Here is a 23,992-nt window from a genome sequence, read left to right on the forward strand (position 1 = left end):
TGTAGTGCTGAATAATGTACAACGGACCGTGGTTGTCATGACAGGACAGAAAAAATCAAATGATTTCAATTTTTCAATTCAATTTCAATTCAAGCTTTATTGTCCCCTCGGGGAAATTTGTTTTACGGCACAGTCAAACACAACGCAATGACAAATAAACATCACCAAAGGGAAAGAGAATACAGTAGTGTTACAGGAGATAAGAAGCAAGAGACAAGGTAGTTACTTTGCATTGTTTAAGAGTGTAATTGCAGTGAGAATGAAAGATTTCCCGAGTCTGATGAATGAAAGGAGAGGTCCATATTTCAGAAACAGTGATGTTAGTGCATAGGATTCTGCTACCTGTATTGGTTTTACTTGATGCACCACCCCATGCAAATTATATTAAACTCTTTTTTTCAGTCCCTTTCTCTGAAAACTTTTTTTTTGCCTCTCTGCCAACGAGCCAGTACAGAAGAGTAGCCAGCTCTCGCCGATCAGTGGTTTTTTTTTGCTGGTGGGTGACGCTGTACGATCACGTGTTCCTGGGTACGTCGTATTTTCTTTTCCCTTCTCGTTTCTGCTCAGATCGATCCGAAATAAACAAGGTCTACGGGGCAATTGTACGTCGCCGTGGTCAGTTTCGGGTTTACCTCACACCCTGCGCCACCGAGGAAAGAGGTTGGCCAACCCCCCCCCTATCCTGCCCCATCACCATTGACACCGGCCGGGACCCCCCGATCTCGTCTTATGTGTATTTATTTATATATTTAAAAAAAACACACACTTCCAGCTATTTTTTTATTTTCCAGCTCGATCTACCGAAAGGTAAGCGTGCCTTTTTGATTCGTTTTCTTCCGAGGAAATCCGAGGGAGTTTTTACCCGTTCCGAAGTTGCGCTGCCAGTACTTGTGTTATTTACCTATAACAGCGCCAGGCAGCCTTACAGCAGCTCGGCAGCGCCAGTGTCTAAAATGGCGACAGAAGGTGGGGGGCGCTGACTCAAGACTTCGGCAGCTATTTTGTTGTTATGTGTGTGTGTGTGCGCCACAGCAACGTGCCAACGTTTCACTCCACTCTGGTAAAAGCTGGAGCAAAACGCGAAGCCCACGACCCAATGCGGGCTCTCTTTCTGTTATCAGGAAGGATTCACGCATCCCAATATTGCAGGCTTTGCGCCCTCGTACACTGCTGACTTCAACTAACTGGAGTTACAGTACCTCCTATCTTAAGCGCTGCCTCATGTATATATATATAGGATAACAAACATTGTAGCGCCCGCATCTGAAGTTGCTGTCACTAGCCTGTGAATTATTGCTACGAGCCGCTAGTTTGGCTGAGATTTAGGACGACTGGAATATATGTAGAGATCGGTCATCCGCGTTTGATGGAGCTATAGAAAATATGCTATTTGCACATTGATAATGACCCAAACTTTTCCTGTAAATGAAGATTTTCCCTCTACTGATTCATTCCAGTTTTCATGAACATGTTTTTTTTTTTAAACGTCGAATTGGTGTATTTTTAATTTCCGCAACATTTGTACAAATATTTTAGATTTTGAATGTATGTATGAGACCGTTTTCATTGGCCAAAAGTGAATGCGTAAAATAAATTTTTAACAGGAACTGGCTTTTGTGAGTGATAGCCTTTTAAGTGGCTTTATCTTGCCTTTTCGTGGTTTACATTAGGAACTGCAGGGAAATGTTCGCTGTGCTGTGAAAGTGAAGTTTAGCGAGGCCTGACTGAAATATGTTAGTACTTCCACGGATACCCTGCTTCTTACTTACTTTCAGTATAATCAGAAAGATACAAAGCAGAACAATATATTAAAAAGCAATTTTTTAAATAACAAAGTACCATTTTCCCCGATGTTTCTTTTCATTAAAATATTTAAAGCAAAACTGTCTTCTAGATTATATACTGTAGGCCTACACAACACTTAATTAAAGCAAAAAGAAATTCAGAAATAACTCATATGTGTACCAGTCTTTACTGAGTAATTTTAAAAAAAAATCTGAAAAAGCTCATATGGGACTTCTTTGTTTAGTTCTGATTTGGAAATTTGAAATTCGAGTACAGTTATGCAACAGAAACATCTGATATCTGTTTAAACCTACTGATTAAAAAAAAAAAGGCATGGTTCTTTTTGTACCAGGACTTTGATGAAATGCAGTTTGAAAATCGGTCTGTGTGATGGGTTGAGAATTTACCTCTTAGGTTTCACTATTTAACCTCCCAGGAGTTAGTCTGTTTTTACTACAAGCCATAACTTTGTCTGAATCCAGTCTAAGAACCATTCTGGTCCTGACCCAAATAAAACCAGATTAATAAGAACATAAGAAAGCAAGAGCTTTCAAGCAAGATATGTTTTCATTGCTGTTTACAAAAGTCCTAGGGCAGTTCATCCCAGTCCTCTTCAATCCCTTCCTCAGCCTGAAGAGCAGAGCTACATCCTAAATACTGTAAGTTTGGCCAATGCGATTGATGATCTGTCCACTCGCCAGCAAGATCTTAATTGCAATGAGTTGTGAGTTCTACAGGGTTACATTAGAACTCCTTAATGTTTTGGGCTCAAACACGAGACCCCAGTGTCTCTGGTCCTAGGTGCCTCGGTCCATACTGGAACTTAGAAAAGTTTGCTGTCTCATATGTATCTGCAAAAGCAAGGGGAGACTTTCTCTGTTCTCATGCAGAAAGTAAAAAATAAAGCCACATGGCCAGAGTTGTTGGCTAAGCACCAGTGCTACATCAGCTCCCATTATTGATTTATAAAACAAGGTCAAGTTGTTTGCCTTTTCTGAACTGTAATAGTAGGACAACATTTCTGTGTAAAATCCTGCCATTTTTGGTAATTCCCCAAGGGAATTATAATGTTTTAATTGATCTCTGATGCATAGCTGTAGCTGCAGTGTATCTCTCATGTTATGGCACACAGCTTATCACTGGAAGAATGCATGATTGTAGCAAACAGTCTCCATCCCACACCACTTGGCCACTGGTTATCTGCAGCTCAGCTAAACAACCCTAATTTCTAAACTTCTAAACTACACAAGGAAGACAAAGTCCGGTACATTTTAGTACAGTACGTGTTTTTAAAATCCCCAGGATCCTCTGGGCTTTATGTGTTTGTTAAGGCTCTCTTTTTACTGGTTGATTGACATGCTAATATAAATAAAACAAATAGATGAGACGCAATCTCTCTGAGGCTGAAACTGCAAATGCAAAATGACAATATGAAGTTCACATCTCAAGGATGCTAGAATGCCGTGTTGGTTTTAGCATTTTGCTCTGCAGTCGCCAGCAGTATTCACAGCACAATAGCACAAGAACGTCACATGCATTCAATTTTCCCATGGCTACCTTTTTACGTTAGCTGTAAAGCGTTAATGAAAAAGTCTTTTATCAGTAAGAGAAGGTATTTTTTAAAAATAATTGAGCCTTTTATTAGTTTAAAAATGTTGTTTTTAACCTCGCCGTTCTGCTGTATATGCTGCATAATCAATAGATCTCAGGCTCTCCTGTTACCAGACAGGATATATGAAGATGCTGAAATTGTCGATGGAAAATTTTAGGTTTTAAAAGCTTTTGGTTTTAACGGTAAATAAAACAAGCTCTCCTGTGCTTTCTCTTTTTTCTCTGTAGGAGCCGGCAAAGCTTTGTGTGTTTAGAGGCTAGGACGTCAGCCATTTTAGATTAGACGGCACAGAGTAGGGTGCCATCTTTTTTTTTTTAAAAAGAGTTTAACATCTGAATTGCTGGTGAGCAGTCAGTGATTTGGCATTGCAAATTTTAGAAAATGTAATTTAAGGTTTGTTGGTGTTTTTAAATAAAATAAAGAAATAAAGAACGTAAAAAGTGTGAAGTAAAATCGATAATTAGAAACATGAAATATTGAAGGCCTAATAGAGCATACAAAACTCCCTGGTGTGTTATTTGTGAAGTGTGGCAGTAGGGTAGCCTGTGTAAGAGGCGGACAAAGAATTACTTTTTTGACTAGCTGGTCAGCAATACACAAATAGAAAGTGCAAGGCTGGAGTCTGGTAAGTGTAGGAGGTTGTCCAAAAACCACACCTCGAAACACATATCACACAGCCTGGAAATAGGAGTATCGCAGGACATGCCTTGCCATAGCAGTGCAGAAAAACAAGGATCAGAGCGACTTGGTGGGGGTGGGTTGCCTGTGTGGTGAGGGTTGCCATGGCAATGTTAACACATCAGTAGCACTGCATGCCTCTCCCTGCGGACCGGGCCGGACCTGCAGTGCGAGCTGCCAGACAACATCTGGAGCTCCGCAGCACATTGCAGAAAACACAGCACAGCACAGACCCCGCAGCACTGAAGAGAGAATAGCGGCCTGCATGTTTAAATTATACTCTTGTAAAGAGTTTCCATTTACCACTCAGGAAGAAAAAGTAAAAAAAAAACTGGGCCTGAAACAACATTAAATAACTAGTAGTTATTAAACTGACATTTTAATAGGCCTTCAAACATTATATTAAAACAGAACTGCACAGGAGAATAAATGTATGCATTGCACCATTGTCAGAGGTCTTTTACACAATATAAGTTTCTAAAACCTATCTGAAGAACATTATTTGCATTTTCACTGCTATTACATTTACAGTTTTTGTATTAACCATTTTATCCCAGTTCACTGCTACGTAAGTTTGCATCCCAGCAGCAGTATTTTTTTGTAGGTGTAAATCACATTGTCTTTTAGGGAGGCGTATGTAAGACCGTACGGCCTCTAGTGCAATCATTGTCTTAATAATGAGCCTTTAAAGCAAGTGTTAGAAAGAGCAGCGTGCAACTTTAGTAGAGAAGTACTTTGCATAGAAAATGACATTAGTCGTTGCTTATGTGTATCTGTGAAGTTGGCAGTGTTGAGTTGATGCATCGGCGTGATCGCTGAAGAACTAATGTATCGGAATATGGTGAATACATTGTTGAGATTCTTGTGTTCTTCCTTTTGGACGTGTTCAGAGATTGAAATTCTGGTGGTCGAGGAGGCGGCGGAGGGAGTGTGTGTACACGTACACACTCGTGTGTGTTCATGCCTTTGGGAGGGAGGAGGTGCGGAGTGCGAGTACGAAATGGCACAAACACCTCATTACTTCCTACGTGGGTATTCACATCCTCCCCCTCCCCAAACACACACCCATCCCAACCTAACTGCCCTGCTTCAGGACCCCCCCCACACACGCTTCCCAGCAGCTCCTTTGTCTGAGTCACGTGACCCCAGAGTCTTGGCAGGCGTGTGCCCCCTCACGCAGAACAGAGTGGCAGCAGAGCGGCCTGCCTGCTACAGGGCGCTTCTCCCTCAGACGGAACATAGTGTCCCCAACCCTCTGGGGCATTTACTCTCCATTGCAGTTAACCCCTTCTGCAGGGCCTGCCGTCCTCATATCTCTTCTTCTTCTTCTTAGCTTGCGCCACGTTAAACCAAGTGCTTGAATTCACTATTGGCAGTCATGCTCGCAGGTAGGAGTGCTGCTGAGATCCGGGAAAGATCCGTGAAGTTTTTACTGAGCTGCAGGAGCTTGTAATTGTGTTGGGACCTACAGTATTTTGTGCTGTTAGGTGAGGTGCTGTGTAGTATAAAAATGAATTCCTTTCTATACTTGGCTGTAAACGTGCGGGGGGCATGAAGATTCACTTTCTCATTTCCGATTTCAAGCGTTAAATTTTTTTCTAAAAAAAAAAGACGTTTTTGGGTTGTGGGAGCCCTAAAAAAGGTAGCCAGGTGTTTAAGCCAACATGCTGGGTTCTGTCACAGCTGGAGGAAATCCTTGATCTGTTAGCCACGGTCTACCACATGGGCGTATTAAAGTACACAGTGCACTGCAACACTCGGCTCTTAATCATGTTCCAATCATCATAACGGCATTTAATGTGTGACCTGATTTTTCTCATTTCTGAATATGGGGTGCACGGTGATGTGATTGCCGCACTGTAGCCTCACAGCTCCAGGTACCCGGGTTCGATTCTGGCTGAAGGCGTGTGTCTGTGTGGAGTTTGCACGTTCTTCCATGTTCGCAAGGGTTTTCTCCATGTGCTCCTGTTTCCCACCACCTCCCGCCAAACACTGCTTGGTTCGGATAGGATGTCCTAAATTGTCCCCCTTGGCTCTGGGATGGGCGGGGGTCCTATCCAGAGTGGGAGTAGGCGAGAGTGTTCCCAGTCCTAACTTGCTCTCTAAGCAAGTGTGACACAGGACACCAGAGCTTCACCCGAGTGGATTACTGAATATGGTGGGTTGGACTTTTTAATGTTTTGCCATGAAAGACCATTAATTAAAATGTCAAGTACTGTATATTCTTCCAATGTAAGACTTGCCTCTGTTCTAAAGTTTTCTGTGGTTTTAACATTCTTGTCATAACAATATCAAGATTAGTATAGTTGTTGATCTGAACAAGTTGTAACCCCTTATCTTGAGCTGGGTATCATTTATTACATCACTGATTGTGAAAAGTCTGGAGGAATTAACTTCTCCAAAAGGCCTAGTGAAATAGATTTTGTCTCTCGCTAATATTTTGGAATTTCCTGTATAATTCTGTTGAAAGTGCTTAGTGACTAATGGGGGAGTAGGCCTGTTTGTGTCTTACATGATGTAGCACAGAAATTGGAAACTATCTCTATACAATGTTTGGAATGGAAAATTTCCTTTGGGGGCAGAGCAGAAGAAATGAATATAAAAAGGATCGAAGTGCATTACGGGAGAGCTGTAGTCAGATGCACAACTTGAACCTCTTGTGACCATCTAGATATTACTGGGTTTAAATACACACAGAATATAATTCTCTAAATTGCTAGCTGATGGTGTGGAAAATGAGCGATTGTGTGATGATGGGGAAGGGCTAGTGGAGAGTGCTTATGGACTGATCCCATCCGCTCTGACTCCATCTTGCTCTGCGCTTCTGTCCCTCTGAGGGTTAAAAGTGCTCTGATTAAATCTACCATGACCTTTCCGTCGGCAGAACGAGTGTGTTTTGGACGCAGTGGACTGGGATTACAGAGTAGTAAGATGGCGGTGACCTAGATTTTACCAGGAAGCAGCCACGAGGCAGTTTTAAAAGGCCCTCTGTCAGGACTTTGAGAACCTTGAGCGTTTGTTTTCAGGGGTGCTTTTAAGTTAAGCTTTTTTTTTGGGGGGGGGGGGAGGTAGGAGCAAAGACCTTTGTATATCCGTTTGCAAGAAAATGTCTTCTTAGCATACTCCATGAGATTGTTTATAAACCACTTGGGAAGAATTCTGTTCTGTCCTGTGGATTTAGCTTTGACAGGGTGAGACAGTAGCTGCTGCTCTCTCATTTCTGCAGGGGGAGTCCAGTACATGGTACAAAAAAAAATGAACAAAATGTCAGTGAAAGAGGGAGGCTTATGTTTTCACACTGAAACCCTTGTGGTTCCTGCAAATAAAACTGAAGGAAAAGGCAGTGGCTTTTTTAGTAAGTTACTACAGCTGAAAACAAGAGCTTTGTGGTCACACCTTCGCAGCGCTGTTCACAGACTATTTGGCCTAGTGGGTTTATAAGTAGAGGACAGACTGTAGAGAGCTCCCTCTCTCTCACTTGCCTAGTCAACAGGCGCACTGATAGCAGAGAGGTTGAGAGATTTTGAAACCGAGGAAACTGTTCTGTGGTTAATAAGTGAGCTGCTGGATAGATGGGCACCCAGCTGAGGTTTGAGATTGAAAGGCTTGAGCTAGGAGGTAGACAGGGAAGTGAAGGGGGGAGGGGGGGCTGTACAGGTTAAAATAGAAAACCACCTGATAAAAGCAGGCTCAGCTGGTGATGGGCACCCTAACCATAGGCCATGCACAGCCAATAGAAATGTCCAAACAGTTGTTAGTTGTGTTAGTTGTCAGAAATGTCAATTTCTTTTCTTAGACATTCTCCTGTTCCATGTTAGTAAGGAGTATAGTAGTCACTTCTAAGACAAATTAGTTATAGATGTAGTTATATATATATACACACACACAATACATGATAATGCATCCAGCTGACTGTAGTATAGGTGGCCATTGCAAAATATCTTGTACGAAAGATATATTTTGATTTATTTTAGCACTTTATGCAGAAGCCGAGTTATGCATGTAAGGTAAATGCAGATTTGTACATATGTTAATTACATATGCATTCAGAAATGTATTCAGAAAGAGTGTTTTTGTTATCCTGAGATCAGTGAGCTGGGTCTTCAATGTGTTTTAGGGCCACTGGCAGTCAATGTTACTGGTGTATAAATATTGGTAAATTATAATTGCAAGATTAAGTAGTACTTATTCTGTCAGTTTATTATTGATCTAAAAAAACGGACACTCTAAATGTCCTTTAAAGGCTTACGACGAGCAGTGTTTTCAGAGTTTGTATATTTGATAGTGTTGGACAGTCCCTTTAAGGAAGGTCTGGCCTTTCTAGCGGCTCACAGTAGCAAGAGCCCTTCATGCAGTAAGGGCTGAGGGCCCAGTGACAACTGTTCCTTACAGACGGGCAAAATGCCATTATGGGTTAACTGGTCAAAATCCTGCAACAGGGAGGCTAACAATTCTGAAACATTCGAGAAGCAAAACATATCATGATGTAAACAGTTGACAGGATATTCCGTTCTATCTAAAGCATCTATGGTTTTATGCAAAATGCAGCCCATTATGACATTTTTTGGTGGTACTGCAATTACTTGTGGGAGCTGACATTTTGTTTTTCCTTCATTACAATTTATATTGAATTTTGCACCCCAAAAAATGCAAAAGTTGGTTTGTTATCAGAGGTACCTCAAATTCAGGCTTTTGCATTTTGTTAACTGCTTTTAATTCTTCCTCTCTTCCACAGGTAGCTTTTCACTCATACCTGCTACTCCAGTTCACTCACAGTGTGTAGACATTCCTGAAGGTCATGAGCCTGCACTGTCCCCATTTCATGGCTTGTCGAAGGCACTGAGACACTTCCTTAGGCACAGAAGTAGTTCAGTCGTCACTGAGCTGTCCTTTTGTCTTTTGGAGCCATGGCTAGCAAGAGGAAGTCAACCATACCATGCATGATACCAGTCAAAAGCATGCACATTCAGGAGGACTTGGATCAAGAAGGAGGAACTCCAGATAGCCCACCTGGCATAGTCACAGACCTCTTCCCTCCCAGCGAAGAAGCTGGGCCCGATCCCATGGAACCGTGCGAGCCTACCAGAACTGAGGTAGGAACTGCGCAGAGGTGTGGAGGCCCATACACCTGCCAACCCTGTGACTTTGAGTCTCAGGACCTCAACCTCTTTCTGGATCACATGAACAGCAGTCACCCCAGCTTTCGGGCTGAGCCCAGCTTTTGCTGCCTGGAATGCGGAGTGTCTACCAAGAACTATGAAGGCCTGGCATTGCACAATGCCCGGGCACACCCAAGTGCAGTCCCGGGGGGCAGCTCAACAGGCATTACTTTGCAGGTGAGCAAGAAAGACAGGAAGACAACTGTAGAGCAGACTGTGGTGGCTGGTGAAGGGGGCCCTGAGGGGGCCAAAGAGTCCGAGATCTCCATCACCAAGACACCCATTATGAAGATGCTGAAAGGTAAGTCGGAGCCAAAGAGGATTGTCGTGTCCCATTCAGTAGAGGAGCCTGACACAGGCTGCAGCAAAGAGCCCGAGAAAAGGGAAACCCCCACAGTGACAGCAGTGGCTACAATTGTCCACAATGGACCACCCAGCAAAGTTACCCTCCCTCCCGCAATACAAATTGTGAATGGTTCAAATGCACTGCCAGTTTTGAAGACTGCCATCACACAAGTGGTATCTGTGGTGCAAAATCGAAGCCTACAACAGCCAGCTCCCATTTCACTGTCCTCAACTAGCTCCAAAAATCTCCCCAAGGTCATGATTCCTCTGAGCAGCATCCCAGCTTATAATGCCGCAATGGACACCAACAGCTACCTCAAGTCCTCATTTAGTAAGTTCCCCTACCCCACCAAGGCAGAACTCTGCTACCTAACTGTGGTCACGAAGTACCCCGAAGAACAGATCAAAATTTGGTTCACGGCTCAGCGGCTGAAGCAGGGCATCAGCTGGTCACCGGAAGAAATCGAGGATGCCCGCCGGAAGATGTTCAATACAATCATTCAGACAGCCCCGCCACACCACAGTTCTCACCCGCACACCATCACCGTCTTGCCTGCTCCGTTAGGCTCTAATGGCATGCCTCATATTATTCAAGGGAGCTTAGTAGGGCAAGGAGGGGTCATAGTCACTCAGCCCATGATGGCTAATGGCATCCAGGTGAGCAGTGCCCCTATGGCTCTGGCTGTCACCCCGAAGCCTCAGATGGCAGCAAAGCCTCAGTTGCAAGCCAGGCCCAGCACTGCTCTTGTGGCTGACAAAGGGGCCAGCACCATAGTAAGCATCGGTGGAAGCAGCAGCAGTAGTGTCATCATAAGCAGCATCAGCAATAGCAACAAAATTCATAGCACCAGTGCCAGCAGCAGTAACAGCATAAACGGCAACAACAGCAGCAGCGTCAACAGCAGTAGTAGCAGTAGCAGCAGCAGCAGCACTAAAGTGGTGGATACTGCGCCAACCATTGCTAACATCACCCACAGCACTCGCACTCTCCCCAGTAGTATACTGGACCCCAGCTTCTACAAGAACAAGAAGTCACAAGAGCAACTCACTGCCCTTAAGCAGAGCTTTCTACGCAGCCAGTTCCCCGAGCAGGAGGAAGTGGAGAGGCTGACCAAAATCACAGGGCTGACCATCCGGGAGGTGCGCAAGTGGTTCAGTGACCGGCGTTACCATTACCGTAACCTGAAGGGCACCCGCTCCTCTGCAGGGGGGCTCTTTAGCGGGAACTCGGTCCTGGATCTTGCAGATAGTCCCTCTTCCGCAGGGAGCCCGACATCCCCACAACATCAGCACACCCCTCAACAGCCACAACAGCAGGCAACGCCAACCACTCCTTCTCGGCGATCATCGTGGCACCAGACCCCCGATTTCACCGCCATCCGTTACAAGGAAAGAGATCCACAGCAGGTGCGAGCCTTGGAAGCCAGCTTTACCCAGAACCCCCTGCCGTCTCCAGAGGAGGTGGACCGCCTACGGGCCGAGACAAAGATGACCCGCCGCGAGATCGATGGCTGGTTCTCTGAGCGGCGAAAGAAAGTGGCTGCGGAAAAGAAAAAAGAGGAGGAGGAAGAGGAGGAGGGAGGAGAAGAGGAAAAGGAAGAGCCCTCACGAGGAAAGGGTGTTCAGAAGCGGGGAAAGGAGGAAAAACAGAAGGAGGTGTCCGCCTCCGAACCCAAGGTGAACCCCATTAAGATCAACCTCAAGATGCTGAAAGTGACCGAGTCCAATGGCAAGCCTGATGCAGAGGCTAGCTCTCCGGCGCCGACAGAGAGCCCCAGAACGCTTCCTTCTGTATCTCCGCGCAGTAAGAAGACACCCGAGCAGCTCCACTTGCTCAAACAGCTTTTTGCCCGTACTCAGTGGCCCAGCAACACGCAGTACGAGGACGTGGCCACCCAGACGGGGCTCCCGCGGCCTGAGGTGGTGCGCTGGTTTGGGGACAGCCGCTACGTCTGCAAGAACGGGCAGCTGAAGTGGCTGGAAAGCTACCAGCGCATGGTGGAGGAGGAAGGCAAGGAGGACACAAAGGTGTTGGCGGACTATTTGGCCAGTCACAAGAAACTGGAGGAGGAGCACGTCAAAGGGCTGGCGGATTCCAGCGGCCTGAGCGAGGAGCAGGTACGGCAGTGGTTTGTCAAACATTTGCTCCTGCTCATGGGACCACTGGAAGACAAAGCAGTAGAGACGGGCAGTGAAGAGGGGGCCCAGGACCAAGAGGAACTGTCCAAAAAAAGCCTGAGCTGCGAGGTGGAAACAACACAAGCACACGAATTGCAGTCTTCAAAGCCCAAGGAGCGTACATTAGGTGAGACATAGAAGGAATTCTTGTGTGTATTACTATATGTGTATTTCAAGGCAGTTAGTATGAACAATATAAAGTGGTATTTCAATATTTAGGACAAATCTTAATGGTGCTGTACTGCATTTTAAAACTGATGTTTTGGAACATCGTGTAGAGCTGTTTGCCTCTATAACTCTATAACAATATTGTATTTTTTGTTGCGTTAATTTTGCACAAAATATAACTTATAGTACAAGAACCCTTTCATTCCAATATGTAATAAGGAAATTTTCTTTATTTCCCACAAATAAAGCAGTACTTTTTCTACCGACAATCTTAAAAACATACCTGCGATTCAAAATTGCTTTTGCAACCTTTTAGCAGTGGTGAAGTTCCTATAAACTACATGAAACAACAAGGGCATTTAATGACTGAAACAATTAGAAAATGATTTAGTTTACGGTCTTGGGGAAAGAAGACAAATCTGCAGTGAAACAAACACTGTTTTTCAGATATTTAATAACTGTGTTATTATAAGACAACATACTCTTCATAGCCCTCAAATCATCTTAGACCTGGAGTCTTTGGCGAAGTAGTGGGGAATAATGTTTAAGAAAATGTTTACAGCTTCATGTCAATTCATAGAACACTCTCATGTGGAAATAAGAAGGAAATAAGTCTGGAAACAGCTGTCTGGCTGGTCTTGGAAGCTGGAGGGTAGCCAGTTAATCAGAGTTTTAGTTGTGTTTGTTCTGGGAGTGAATGTGGGGAATGGACAAGAGCTCAGGAACCACATGAAGGAGGAAACAGAAAGAGGTGTGTGGCTTGTCTAGACAGGCAAGCTGAAGTGCCATGTACATTTTTTTAAAATAAACCTAACATAATTCCTGATTGAAAACATAACTAAAATATTCAAATATTCTTCATTATATATGAGAGATGGGTTACTCCAGGGGTGGCCTTTTAGCTGGGATTGTAATTAAGAGCTTTTTGGTGGATAAAAAGTCCCGTCTTCTTTTTTTATGCTCTTAAGTTAATTCAGAGAAGCCTGTAAAACCCTGGTCCCGGGCCTACAGTTCCTCTACCAGGGCTGGCTGCCTATGGAGGGAGGGAGGGAGGAGGTTTATGTGAGCAGGCCTTACATTTACCTGTTGTGCCCCTGTGTTTCAGAAGCAGGAAGTGAAGGACCGGTGTGCCAGAGTGGGCAGTGAGATGGGCTCTGCAGATGGATGCTTTGAGGAGTTTGTTTCATGACCTCGGATGGGACTGGGCCGCAGCGAGGCACTGCCAGGGTCCCAGCAGGGACGGGTTTCCTCAGCCCGCAGGGGAACGGGACCGAGAGGACCCCTGTCGGCATGTGAGGGAAGGACAAGTCGCAGGTCTGATAAAAGAACGATCAGACAGGACAGAACTGTGGCTGGCGATGAGGGATTGTCGAAAGCCAATTGGGTAGGAGTGACGTGGACAATTTTAAAATGTCCCAGGCACATCTGGGAGGATTTTATTCTATTTGTGTCATTTCACAAGCCGTACTTCAGCACAACTTCAAAATTACTCTCCGTTAATTCGACAGTTTTTAAACTTTCCATTGTTGACTGTATAAGATTTCAAACGAACTTTTATCAGAATAAAATACATACCAAGGGCTGCTGCATTGTCTATTTATAATTATTTTCCCTTGTAGAATAAATGGAACATTCACATGAATTGAGATTATTTTTTTTTCTTTTTCCGTGTAACAGTCTCCATTTCTTTTACCAACTGTAGCTCTTAAAACTGCATGTCTGGTTTTCAGCAAAGAAATGTTAAAAGGGTGTTTATTGTACTGTATTTTAAATGCATAATTAAAATAGTGCATGGGTTCTGAGCTGTCTGACTTTTAGGGAAAAAGAAAAAACGTGTTATTAAATCATCTAGTTTTAGGAAGTTTATCTATTGGATTAACTAACTGTACTTCTGACTGTAAAATAAAAATCATGTTGAGAACTAGGCTTTAAAAGTCCTCTGCTCAGCTCTTCTTCCAGCCCCGCTAGTTAATACAGAAAACAGGCAAGAGTGCTGAAATGGCTGAATAAGTAGTTTAATTCTCAGGCAGAGTATGTTTAATATGAAAGGCAAAATTAAATTTACATATTTTCATAGCTTAGGCACGTTACAGAAAGGCTTCATTTGTAAATAGAACAGTAAGAAATAATAAAAAAAGACATTCAACAAGAGTCTCACAATATATATACGGAGGCACATTGAAGCGAAAACAGATCAGCGGCAGCAGCTGTTGGGAGTTGCCAACTATAGCAACAGTACCCCCGTTTCAGTCCACAGGCACAGACTCATACCAGCGACTCACATAACACAGCCAGAGGAGGACCTCCGTTACAGGATGTCTGCTCCACTACTTGTCCCAGTGCTTCCTCTGTTCAGCAACGGAGAGGCCAGCTCTGTAAGGCATAGCGTTTCTGTCTTTTTAAAGACACTCCATTGTCTCAAGTGAAAACACAAGGGGGGAATGTCAGTCTGGCCAAGAGATACAGTGGTGACATTTCAGTCGGGGAAATGACTGGAGGAAGGCTTGAAAACAAACAGGTAGAGGTTTCTCACAAAGTGGCGCAAGTACTCTTTGGGTTACCCGCCAAACATATTTCTCACGCCAGTTCAGCAACACAAGCTGCAGTTAATTTAGAACTCCGTCAAAGTCAGTGACAGCAGCATCTGAAACAGGGATATTGTTGCAAGACAGAACTTGGACATGCATTCCATCAATACTTGACCAACGGCAACACTGCATCAGTAATCTCTGCAGAGTGAAATGAAAGTTTTTGGCAGCATAATTATTACACTTGTCCCAGCTATATTAAGAAACACTGCTTCCAGGTAAAATTAAATAATAAAAAATGGCATAACTGCTCATTTACATCTGCCTTCAATCTTCAACTGATTTAATCTCCTGCACTAGAGTCAAAACTAGCACCTGTCTGAGAAAGGTTGCATAAAATGGGAACTCGAAGCACCTCTTCAGTTTCTTAAAATTGGATTGAGTTTATTACAATATCTAAGCAAGTATATTTATTCACATGCTTTCTTTGAGGTTTTAGACCTTCAGTTAAGTCCAAGAAATCAGGTTTCCTATCGGCTAAAGCTGTGATAGGGTGACATCTGCTGATAGCACATTGTTACTGCGACTAACAAGCTTTTTATTGTCAAACTTTGTTTACAGTTACCCATCAACTACAGCAATAGTGGGCTATTTATGATATTGTGTGGTAGTATTAAAATTCCCATTACAACATTTTTTCTATCAACATTTAATGCTAATGTTGGTCCCCTTGTTAAAATAACAAAAAAAAAACATTGAGAACACTCTGGTCTTTCTCTTTAAAGAATACTCTGAAATGTGGTCCTCCTATACTGTATATTACTTCATTTGTTGGTCAAGATTAAAAAAAAGGAAAAACTGGAAAACAAATCTACCCTTTATCAGAATTAATGGTTTCTGAGAACATACTGACCGATTCCTGCAGTGCATGTAATCTAAAAAAAGACAGAACAGTAAAAATCATACGGCAGAAACAATTTGGACTAAAAAAACAAAACTTGACAACTGTCAAGGCACATATTGTACTAGCAAAGGATGAAATGTCATGATAAAACCTCTTCCTTTTAAAATCTACTATACTCTTGAACACAGTTAAAAGTCTTCCTACCCAAACACTTAACTACAGTCAAAACCAGGTGGTGACAAAATTCCTTTTTCTTTGCCGGAACACTGCAACAACACAGAGTCATGGTCTGTGGTATGCTACAAAATGACAAACAGGTTTTTCTTTAATTCAGGAAAAATTGCTTGAAACAGCACTACACTGTTCAGCCACGTTTTGCATCCATGTCAATATTCCCTCTAAGACAACAGTTAGCGTACCGAGGAGTTTTGCAAAGACTTTTGCAGTACAGTGTAATCTTAGCCATTTAGTCTCTCCCTGCTAAAATCGAAAACAGCTTCATGGGGACTGGAACTTTTAAACTTTCAGGGCTCGGTGATGCTGATGGGGAAAAATAAAATCTTAAGTACTGTGTAATTCAAACGCTGGAAGCTGAACAGAGCATCTGAGTGCTGCAAACCACTGTCACTGCTTCGAGGGACAGGAAACAGAGCTGGCTTCTAAAACGCCTCTTCGTTTGTGGTTTTTCACCACACTCTAGCATTCCCACCAAATGAACTCTCTCACACTTCTTTGGGATCAATCTGATGGGGGTTCCAACGACACCTTCAACCATGCCTTCTTCGACTCGGCTGCAGGACAGCGCGGTCAGCGCCACACAGCCATTTAAAACATCTCTGGCCTTTTGAGAACATTAATAAACTGACCACTTTTCATCATGGGCCAATCAACCGGTGCTTTTCCTTGCTGCTTGATCTAAATGAAGAAACCATGCTTGTGTTCCTTTAGTGGGTGGGGTGTTTTTATGACTGGCCCCTGCCGATTATTCTACATGTAGAGCACATGCTCTTGATAAAAGAAGCAAAAATGTTGGACACCGAAATTATCAACAATAAATATCCACTTTGCAGTGGCACATGAAAGTAGTTTACCTGGATGCCTGTTTTTCACCTAGAAAGTGAAAATCAGGAGGAAGTGGAATCAACACTCTGGGGGAAAATTTTTAAAAAAGTAATACAATGAAACTTTAAAATATTTGTTAAACTAAAAAAATGAATTTCAGCTCTTTGAGAGCAGAAAAGGAGCTGCTGGATCCAAATGGGAAGCAGCTAACTTGAATAAATATATGTGAGAAACAAATGAAAACTATATAAACAGTTTAAAACAGATGTCGGCACGACATGGTATTTCCAAATCAGGCTCCTCCTCTTCGTTTGCACATAAAAGCTCATTTAAAACAAGACAGAGGCATTACTTCAATTCTTCTTTTTCCAGAACTGATGGCTTCCCCCCCCCCATTCAAGAACAGTTCTGAGAGGCCGAGGACAGAGAGAAGAGGAAGAGCTGCCTGAAATGTAGGCCAAAGCGGTAACGTTTCCATAGAAACCAGTTTTCACAGCAGTCAGTGACATCATCAGTACTGGAGGCACTTGAAACAGGCCCCGCTTCATCTACAAACGATTCTCTCCACCCACCCTGGTCCTGCGCATTAACCTGTAAAGCCCAAAACCAAAAGTTATTACATTACAGAATGTTTAATTTCATACCCCCAAAGATTGAACAAAAAATTTGCGAGGCAATGGCATAATTCAACTGACACCATGTAAATAATATTACTGATGTAGGATTAGTCAGCTTTAACAGGAGTGTCAGGTGCATTTACACTCTGCTGCAACACAAGTTTGCAAATCACAAAGCGTAAGGAAGCATCTCCTGTTGGAATATGCGACAACGGTACTGCACACCACAGCGACTACCTGTGGCTGCTGAACAGCACACAGGGTCTCAAGCATGAGTAGGGTTGGCTACTGCATCCTGATGTAGACGGACAGTCCCACCTCTTTTCTCTGGGGTCGGCGTGGTCCAGGAGCTGCTCCTGGGACAGTCGGAAGTCGTCCAGGGGGGTCTGGTAACGCGACTCGAAGGAGCCCTCGCGCCCCCGGTAGGCCAGCATCTGGCCGGGAGAGGCGTCGCCCAGCCTGTCCCGCATGGTGTGGGCGGCCGCGGCAGCACCCAGGAAGGGGCTCAGCTCCCCATTCTCGTGCTAGGGAAAAAGCAGGGCCATCACTTCCTTGACAGGCGCTTGCTGACTGATCATTCAACGGGACCGTTCTTCATAGTTGGACTTTGTGGCCGTCTCACGCCTCTGCCACTTGTCTGGAGTGGAGGATTTGCTCCTTAGCTATTTTACAACCAGGCCAAGGGTCTCCAGCCCTGGTCCTGGAGGGCCTCAGTCCAGCAGATCTACTAAGAGGACCTGACATCAATTTTTAAAAGCCTGCAACAATTTAACAATTTAATTCAATGAAGTTATTCGGAGATCATTTGGAACAAGAAATCAGAATCAGCCCTCAGGGACCAGCTTTCCCCTTGGAATTAATTGATCAATTGCTTAAACAAGTGCTCCTCATCTTTAATCAACACGTGATTTTGGGTCACCTGTATGAATAAGTGGAAACCCCCGAGCTATGCTATAAACACTAGCTGCCATCTTCACATGCAGCCCTGGACACTGAAATACAGTCAAAGACCAGTGCTTACCCTGCCGCTGAAGATGTCTATGTGGACCAGCAGAGCTGCCAGCTCCAAGTCCTCATTGTAGCTGTTCTTCAGAGGGACTGACCGGTAACCTGGGCAGCAACACAGAGCACACAAGCTGCGGTGAAGGGGCTCTCGGACACAGGGGGAAAATATTGAAAGTGAACTGTATTGCAACCACGCTTGGTTTTACAAGTTTACAGTTTTCAGCTCTGACCAGTTACAAAGTAGGGAATCCAAAATTTTTAACGATGTGTTTCATAACCTAAAGTCGCCCTATACCTTCTGCTGATGCTCTTCCAGAAAATGTGGATTTAGCAGAGTGCACAAGTATTTGTGGTTTCCGATTTCTGATTACTATGACAGCTTGTCTTTGTTTTGTTAATAGTGTATGTTAACGCTTAAGAGTAGAGTCTGAAATTAAAGATTAAAATTGTACATAAAAATTAGCAGTGTTTAGACTAGATAAAAATCTTCTTTGAAATGACACACATTAAAGCTTTGACTTTATTGAGGAAGGAGGTTTCTAGATAGTCATGACCTAGATCTGACTAAATTGTCTCTTTTAGAAAACCTGCCACAGAATCTCACAGGACAAACTGCTGTCATTGTCAGACCAGATACACTCCATGAACACACGATACCTGTCTTGAGTCCTGTCACGGGGAAGGTAGCTTGTGCGAGGAAATTCTGGTCATTAAACATATCAATCTCGTAGACCACAAAGCGCAGGAAAGCAAATTCTGAATTGCACACAGTGAACCGAAACTGCTTTACTGGCCATATAGGGTTAAGACCATTGTCCGCTGGAGACGAAGAGAGAGAGTATAATCAGTCTTTTTGAAACAAATGCCAAAACTATGTTAGCAAATTCCTTTACAACCTGCAGAACATAAACTCCGTTTTACCACAGTTCAGACCTGACAGTGATCCCTTGATTAAAACTATTTTTATTTTAAATATAATGAATACCTATGAATTTGGCCTCTTTCTTTGAACGTAACACGCATAACCGTTCGGAGGCAATTACTGAATCTGTATAAAGACCAGAAAGGATATTTTCTGGAAAGCACACAGACAAAACGAAGTATAATCATACACTATACACTGTATTACATACATACACTGTACATAATAACTAATAAATATGAATATACCCATTTATAAACTAAGCTGTTATTAACAAGATAGCAATATTATATCCAATACAAATCTGTACATTGAAACTAGACAAAAGATTGCTCACCTTCGGAGTCAGTCTTCTGTTTGGCATTGTCATACTCTGCTCCACACACTTCAATCTCAACCAGCGGGCATACGATACCTCGCCCATGCTTCGGCAGGTGGCGAGCACCCAGCACCTATCGCATGAGAGACCTTTCAGACTGTGTGGACCAAAAGCACTCTCTCATCACTACACATAATAACATTGCTTGTGCTCACTTCAGGGGAAGGAAACAAAGCAGTCAATACCATCACAAGGTAGATTTGGATATCATTAGAATTAGGAGGCATGGTGGCACAGTGCTGGGGCCCTGGGGCTTAATCTGGGGTGCTGTCTGTGTGGAGTTTGCTGATCCCCCAGGGTTTATGTGGGTTTCCTCCAGGTGCTCCATTTTCCTCCCACAGTCCAAAGACATACTGGCCGGTTAACTGGTAAAAAAACTGGCCCTAGTGTGAGAGTGTGCACGATTGTGTCTGTGTGTGCCCTGTGATGGACTGGCGTCCCCTCCAGCTTATATCCTGCCTTGCACACAATGCTTCCTGGGATAGGCTCCAGGCCACTGTGACCCTGAATTGGATACGTGGTTACTGAAAGTGATAGGATAATGTAATAATTAGATTTAATGCTTTCATATTCTTAAATGAAAATATTTGCTGTCTTAAAATGTAATGTTTCTGCCCTGTACACCAATGCAAGTTTGAACAATGTGCGCCATTTACCTACCTCTATCTGGACGGTGATTGGCTCCAGCCCGCGTAGCGAGTTGCGGTCAAAGGGGTCAAAGTTCTCATCCCTCATTATTGCAGGCTGCAGCACGTAACCGCTCCTCCCATTAAGCATGAACAGTGCCTGGTTCATCTGCATGGGCTTGTCTAGACAGAGGGCAGTACATGTACCAGTCATTCTGTGTGTCCTGCGAGGAGCGGTGAAAGGGCAGTTTTCTCACCCAACTCTACGGTCTTTTTGTTTTAGGGTAAGAGACCATACAAACCATTCTTCTCCTTCTACATTCTATTACCTATATTATTTGAACGCACTATGTATGGCTCTAATATGGATTAAGAGGAATACCACATTTGAATGAAGTACTGAACTGGAAGGGATTTCACTTCAATGTCCGTGTGTCTAGGTAAAGCTGTCTAAAGACTGCTTCTTGAAACGTGCTTAGCAAATAAGAAGATCTCACTGTTCTAGGTGTTGAAGACTGACACGACCTGGATTAAACCACAGGTTCACGCAGTGTACTGGTTCAGAAGGCCAGGCCACACTGGGACACTGCACAAAGCTGCTACAAAGCCCTCTCTTCCCCTACCTGCCGTCTGGAAGTTCAGAGCCACCAGCTGGCTGCCGCACAGCCACATGGGGAGGGGGTCATAGTTGGAGGAGTCCAGGCGCTGGCCCTTGGGGTAAATGCGGGACAGCTGCAGCCGGTTGTACTGGAGGAACTTCTTGCCCTTGATTCTGTTGACATACTTCTCTGCCTTGGTCTCTGGGAAGGAGGACATGTCTCTGTAGCAGGCACGATCTGTGCCAATCTCTGCCAGGGGAGAGGAGACCAGGGAGGTTAGTGCTTTCAGCATGACATCCATCAAGCAACTACTTCATCCACATGAGCATAGACAGCAGGATGTGATGAATAAAGTACTGATTTTTACCTGTACCACAGGAATATTGTCTAATTATCTGGTGCAGTAATATGAAAAGCATATCAAAATGTGAGATTTTAGATACAGCTCTTTTTTAACTACTTAAAAAAATAAATGACCACAATACAAATGTTGGCCATACAAGCCTAGCCACCACATACACACACCAATATACAGGGACCATATCTTAAAAAGTCACCTTCAGATGACAATTACTCCCTTGAATACATCACTCATATCTTTATTAATAGAAATATTTAGTTTTATCCAACACTCATTCTCCTAAAAGAGCATCGTTGGATGAAGAATAGCCCTTACTCTCCTCATCGAAGGGAACTGGTCGGCAGTAGATGACGAGATCCGACAGCTCAAGAGCGATCTTCTTCCTCCTCTCCATCATCTTCCCCTCCTCCATCTACCAGCAAGGGACCACACACACATTACAAAATGCTGGTTGGTGTCTACTTATCATAGTTAAAAACTTCATGTTTACTGAAGAAAAACCAAGCAGGATTCAGCTGAAGAAAACAAATTCAAATGACTCAATGGAACAGGAATGGTCCTTATATCCATATAGTCCAGGAATAACCATTAAAGCAGATATTACGTACAGTAGGAAGAAGAACAGTTCAATGTTTATGTCTACTTTATAACCAGTTCTGACACTGGTTTGGTAAATAACTTTGCCCAGAAGGCTGCACAGTTACTGTAGAGTATACATTAGAAGGAATGCCACCAACATGGAAGAATAGAATGATTACAAATGGCAGGTGGACATTCAGTCCATTGAGGAAGAATTTTAGCATTTGACTTTTTATTAAGTATATAATATAGTGACTATTTGCCTTTGCTCATATGCTTTTGCTTAGCAACAGTATAAAAGGATAATTCAAGCATATTATTTAACCTTTTGACATTAATATTAAAACCACAAAGTGTCTAGCTCATTTTCACACCTTCTGTTTGCTTACTTCATTTTTGTCTATATGCAAGGTAAAACTGCTTCTTAAGAAGAACGTGGTCAATTACAAAGAAATGTTTTGTAGAGAGAAAAAACATCTCCTAATATGGAAACTTAGACTGAGCTTTCCTGTGTGAATTTGCTGTATAAAACTCTTTGCATTTACCATCTCAGTGTGGGTAGATTTTTACAGATCTGTATGAGAGACTGCTCTCAGGTCTGCATGATTTTATCCTCCTCATGCGCATGAATAAAGGACTCGGTTTGACCACACCTAACCTGAGTGAAGAATTTTCTTCGACACCATCTAGCCCATTTTGGATCTAAAACAAGGACATCGATGTGCTCTGCAATGGGAATCTCAGACTACACATTACACCATGACTCCTATAGCATATCTGCTACTGAAAATATTTACTAGAACCAAATTAAAAGACATGACAGAGTACAAAAGACATGAAATCAAGTGCATATAAAAGAAACAGGTAATTATTTGTCAAATGAGCTGCCATGTAGCAGCTCTATAGAAGGACTGCTGCATCACATCTGACTGCAGCCGACGGGTGGCTGACCTTGGCCTCAGAGGTCATGGTGACCTCGCGGATCTTCAGCACCCAGTCCTTCATTTCTTCCTGCGTGTTCGCCGCGATGTCCAGGACCTGCCCGGGCCGCGGCGTGGGAGCTGTCATGAGGGAGAAGACGAACGGCCGGGGTCCCTTTCCATCTGGGCGCACAACTGCAGGAAAGCGGAGATGGAGAGGAAGGCTGAGCAGCTGCATAGCTGTGGCAGCTACTTCAATAGACCATCAGGCCTTGAAGAACAGCCTTCCAGTGTTTTTCTTTCATGGTCCTGCAAAAGGCTAAAGGAGGCCATGTGTTCGCAAAACCACTCAAGCTTTCATTACCAGTAAGTATATGTGTACATAATTAGTCAAGTGCATTTAGCATTGAGAACACACCAATATGGGTCACAAACACAAGGCACACAGAAAAACAAATCTAGAAATGCCTTATCTTTTTTTTACGAGCACTGAGATAACCAAATGTACTGTAACATCCCCGGGCAATGTAACCCCTGACGTCTATGTGTCGCGACTGGGCACGGATCTGCGAGTGTCACTCACCAATGTGACACGAAGACACATCCACACTCCCCCGAAGCAGGTCTCCCAGCGGGCTGTTCTCAGCCGACGGCTGCAGTTTCAAACAGACCAGCGTTAGTACCGTTGTAGGATGGGAAGGCTAGAGCCCTTGGCCCGGAACACAGCTAGGAGTTTGCTTGGACACACTCAACAGCAGCTTGTGTCATGCTGTGACATTGAATGCCATTTTGAGAGATTTTACCACAAATGTTTTAGGGTTTCTTTAAATATTTTTTGTCTAAAGGTTGACATTTATTCACTCTTGAGTGTTCAAGAGTTAGAAAAAGTAAAGTAGTTACATAGAAAAACTGTCACTTATAATTAGGTTTATGTTCATGAACAGCATTGCACTTCGCAAAAAAACGTTTCATACGTAAAGTTCAGAGAAAAGTGAGCCTCTCTTGCAATCCATACATTTCTTTTTGCAGACAGAAATACAGTGGTAACAAGTCAAGAAAACGTACAGATCTCTCGGGCTCCACAGTGGTGGGGCTGATCTCTTCCACATAGTTGGATGGGAACCACAGCTGCTTTTTTCCTCCACAGTCCCCCTTCCACCTGCAGAGTGAATGGAGGCAGACAGGACACACAATACCCAGTTAAAGAGAAAAGCTGTCCAGTCTTTCACCTCATTCTCTGACAATACTGCATGTATCCCAAAACACAAGAGCTGCAAGATCCCAGAACTGTACTCTGGAGTCCCCGCACACACTGCAACTCAATATCACGATGTAAAAACCAGTTCAACTCCTTAAAGTAAACTGGTGCCTCCCCTCCTTCTTATTTTGCTGCCATGGGTTTAACCAGCTGTATGGGTTTGTGTGCCCTTGCTGACTCACCAGCCTCCTTCCTGTTTCTCCACATTCTGGATGATGGCGTTCTTGGAAAAGGAGAGCTCATCATCACGCTGGGCCTTGTACTCGTACAGGGCCTTCACAGTGCACTGCAGAGAGAAAGACAGTCA

The 23,992-nt window shown here is 43.6% G+C and overlaps 2 protein-coding genes across 2 annotated transcripts in view; one reads left to right on the plus strand and one right to left on the minus strand.

Moving 5' to 3' along the window:
• Positions 1-505: 505 nt before the first annotated feature.
• On the plus strand, positions 506-13,721 carry zhx3b (zinc fingers and homeoboxes 3b). Its single transcript, XM_088937612.1, has 3 exons — positions 506-807; positions 8,811-11,884; positions 13,031-13,721. The coding sequence occupies exons 2-3, from the start codon at positions 8,983-8,985 to the stop codon at positions 13,069-13,071; spliced, it is 2,943 nt and encodes a 980-aa protein (XP_088793738.1). The 5' UTR covers positions 506-807; positions 8,811-8,982; the 3' UTR covers positions 13,072-13,721.
• A 203-nt stretch (positions 13,722-13,924) lies between these two features.
• Positions 13,925-23,992, minus strand: part of plcg1 (phospholipase C, gamma 1) — a 39,455-nt gene continuing 29,387 nt past the window's right edge. The window contains exons 21-32 of the mRNA XM_088937566.1: positions 23,868-23,971; positions 23,493-23,586; positions 23,011-23,080; positions 22,459-22,622; positions 21,244-21,340; positions 20,592-20,816; positions 20,003-20,151; positions 19,301-19,415; positions 18,699-18,860; positions 18,058-18,146; positions 17,355-17,560; positions 13,925-17,010 (exon numbers count right to left, since the gene is read on the minus strand). Coding sequence (XP_088793692.1) covers positions 16,968-17,010; positions 17,355-17,560; positions 18,058-18,146; positions 18,699-18,860; positions 19,301-19,415; positions 20,003-20,151; positions 20,592-20,816; positions 21,244-21,340; positions 22,459-22,622; positions 23,011-23,080; positions 23,493-23,586; positions 23,868-23,971 — 1,518 coding nt within the window. The 3' untranslated portion in view covers positions 13,925-16,967. The remainder of the gene's footprint in view (positions 17,011-17,354; positions 17,561-18,057; positions 18,147-18,698; positions 18,861-19,300; positions 19,416-20,002; positions 20,152-20,591; positions 20,817-21,243; positions 21,341-22,458; positions 22,623-23,010; positions 23,081-23,492; positions 23,587-23,867; positions 23,972-23,992) is intronic.

Source organism: Atractosteus spatula, chromosome 19 (assembly GCF_055471065.1).
Source record: "Atractosteus spatula isolate fAtrSpa1 chromosome 19, fAtrSpa1.hap1, whole genome shotgun sequence".
Taxonomy (NCBI): domain Eukaryota; kingdom Metazoa; phylum Chordata; class Actinopteri; order Semionotiformes; family Lepisosteidae; genus Atractosteus; species Atractosteus spatula.

Coding starts and splice junctions, on each gene's coding strand:
- zhx3b (XM_088937612.1), top strand. CDS start 8,983: ATGGCTAGCAAGAGGAAGTCAACCATACCATGCATGATACCAGTCAAA. Junction 11,885..13,030: donor GCCCAAGGAGCGTACATTAG/GTGAGACATAGA, acceptor CCTGTGTTTCAG/AAGCAGGAAGTGAAGGACCG.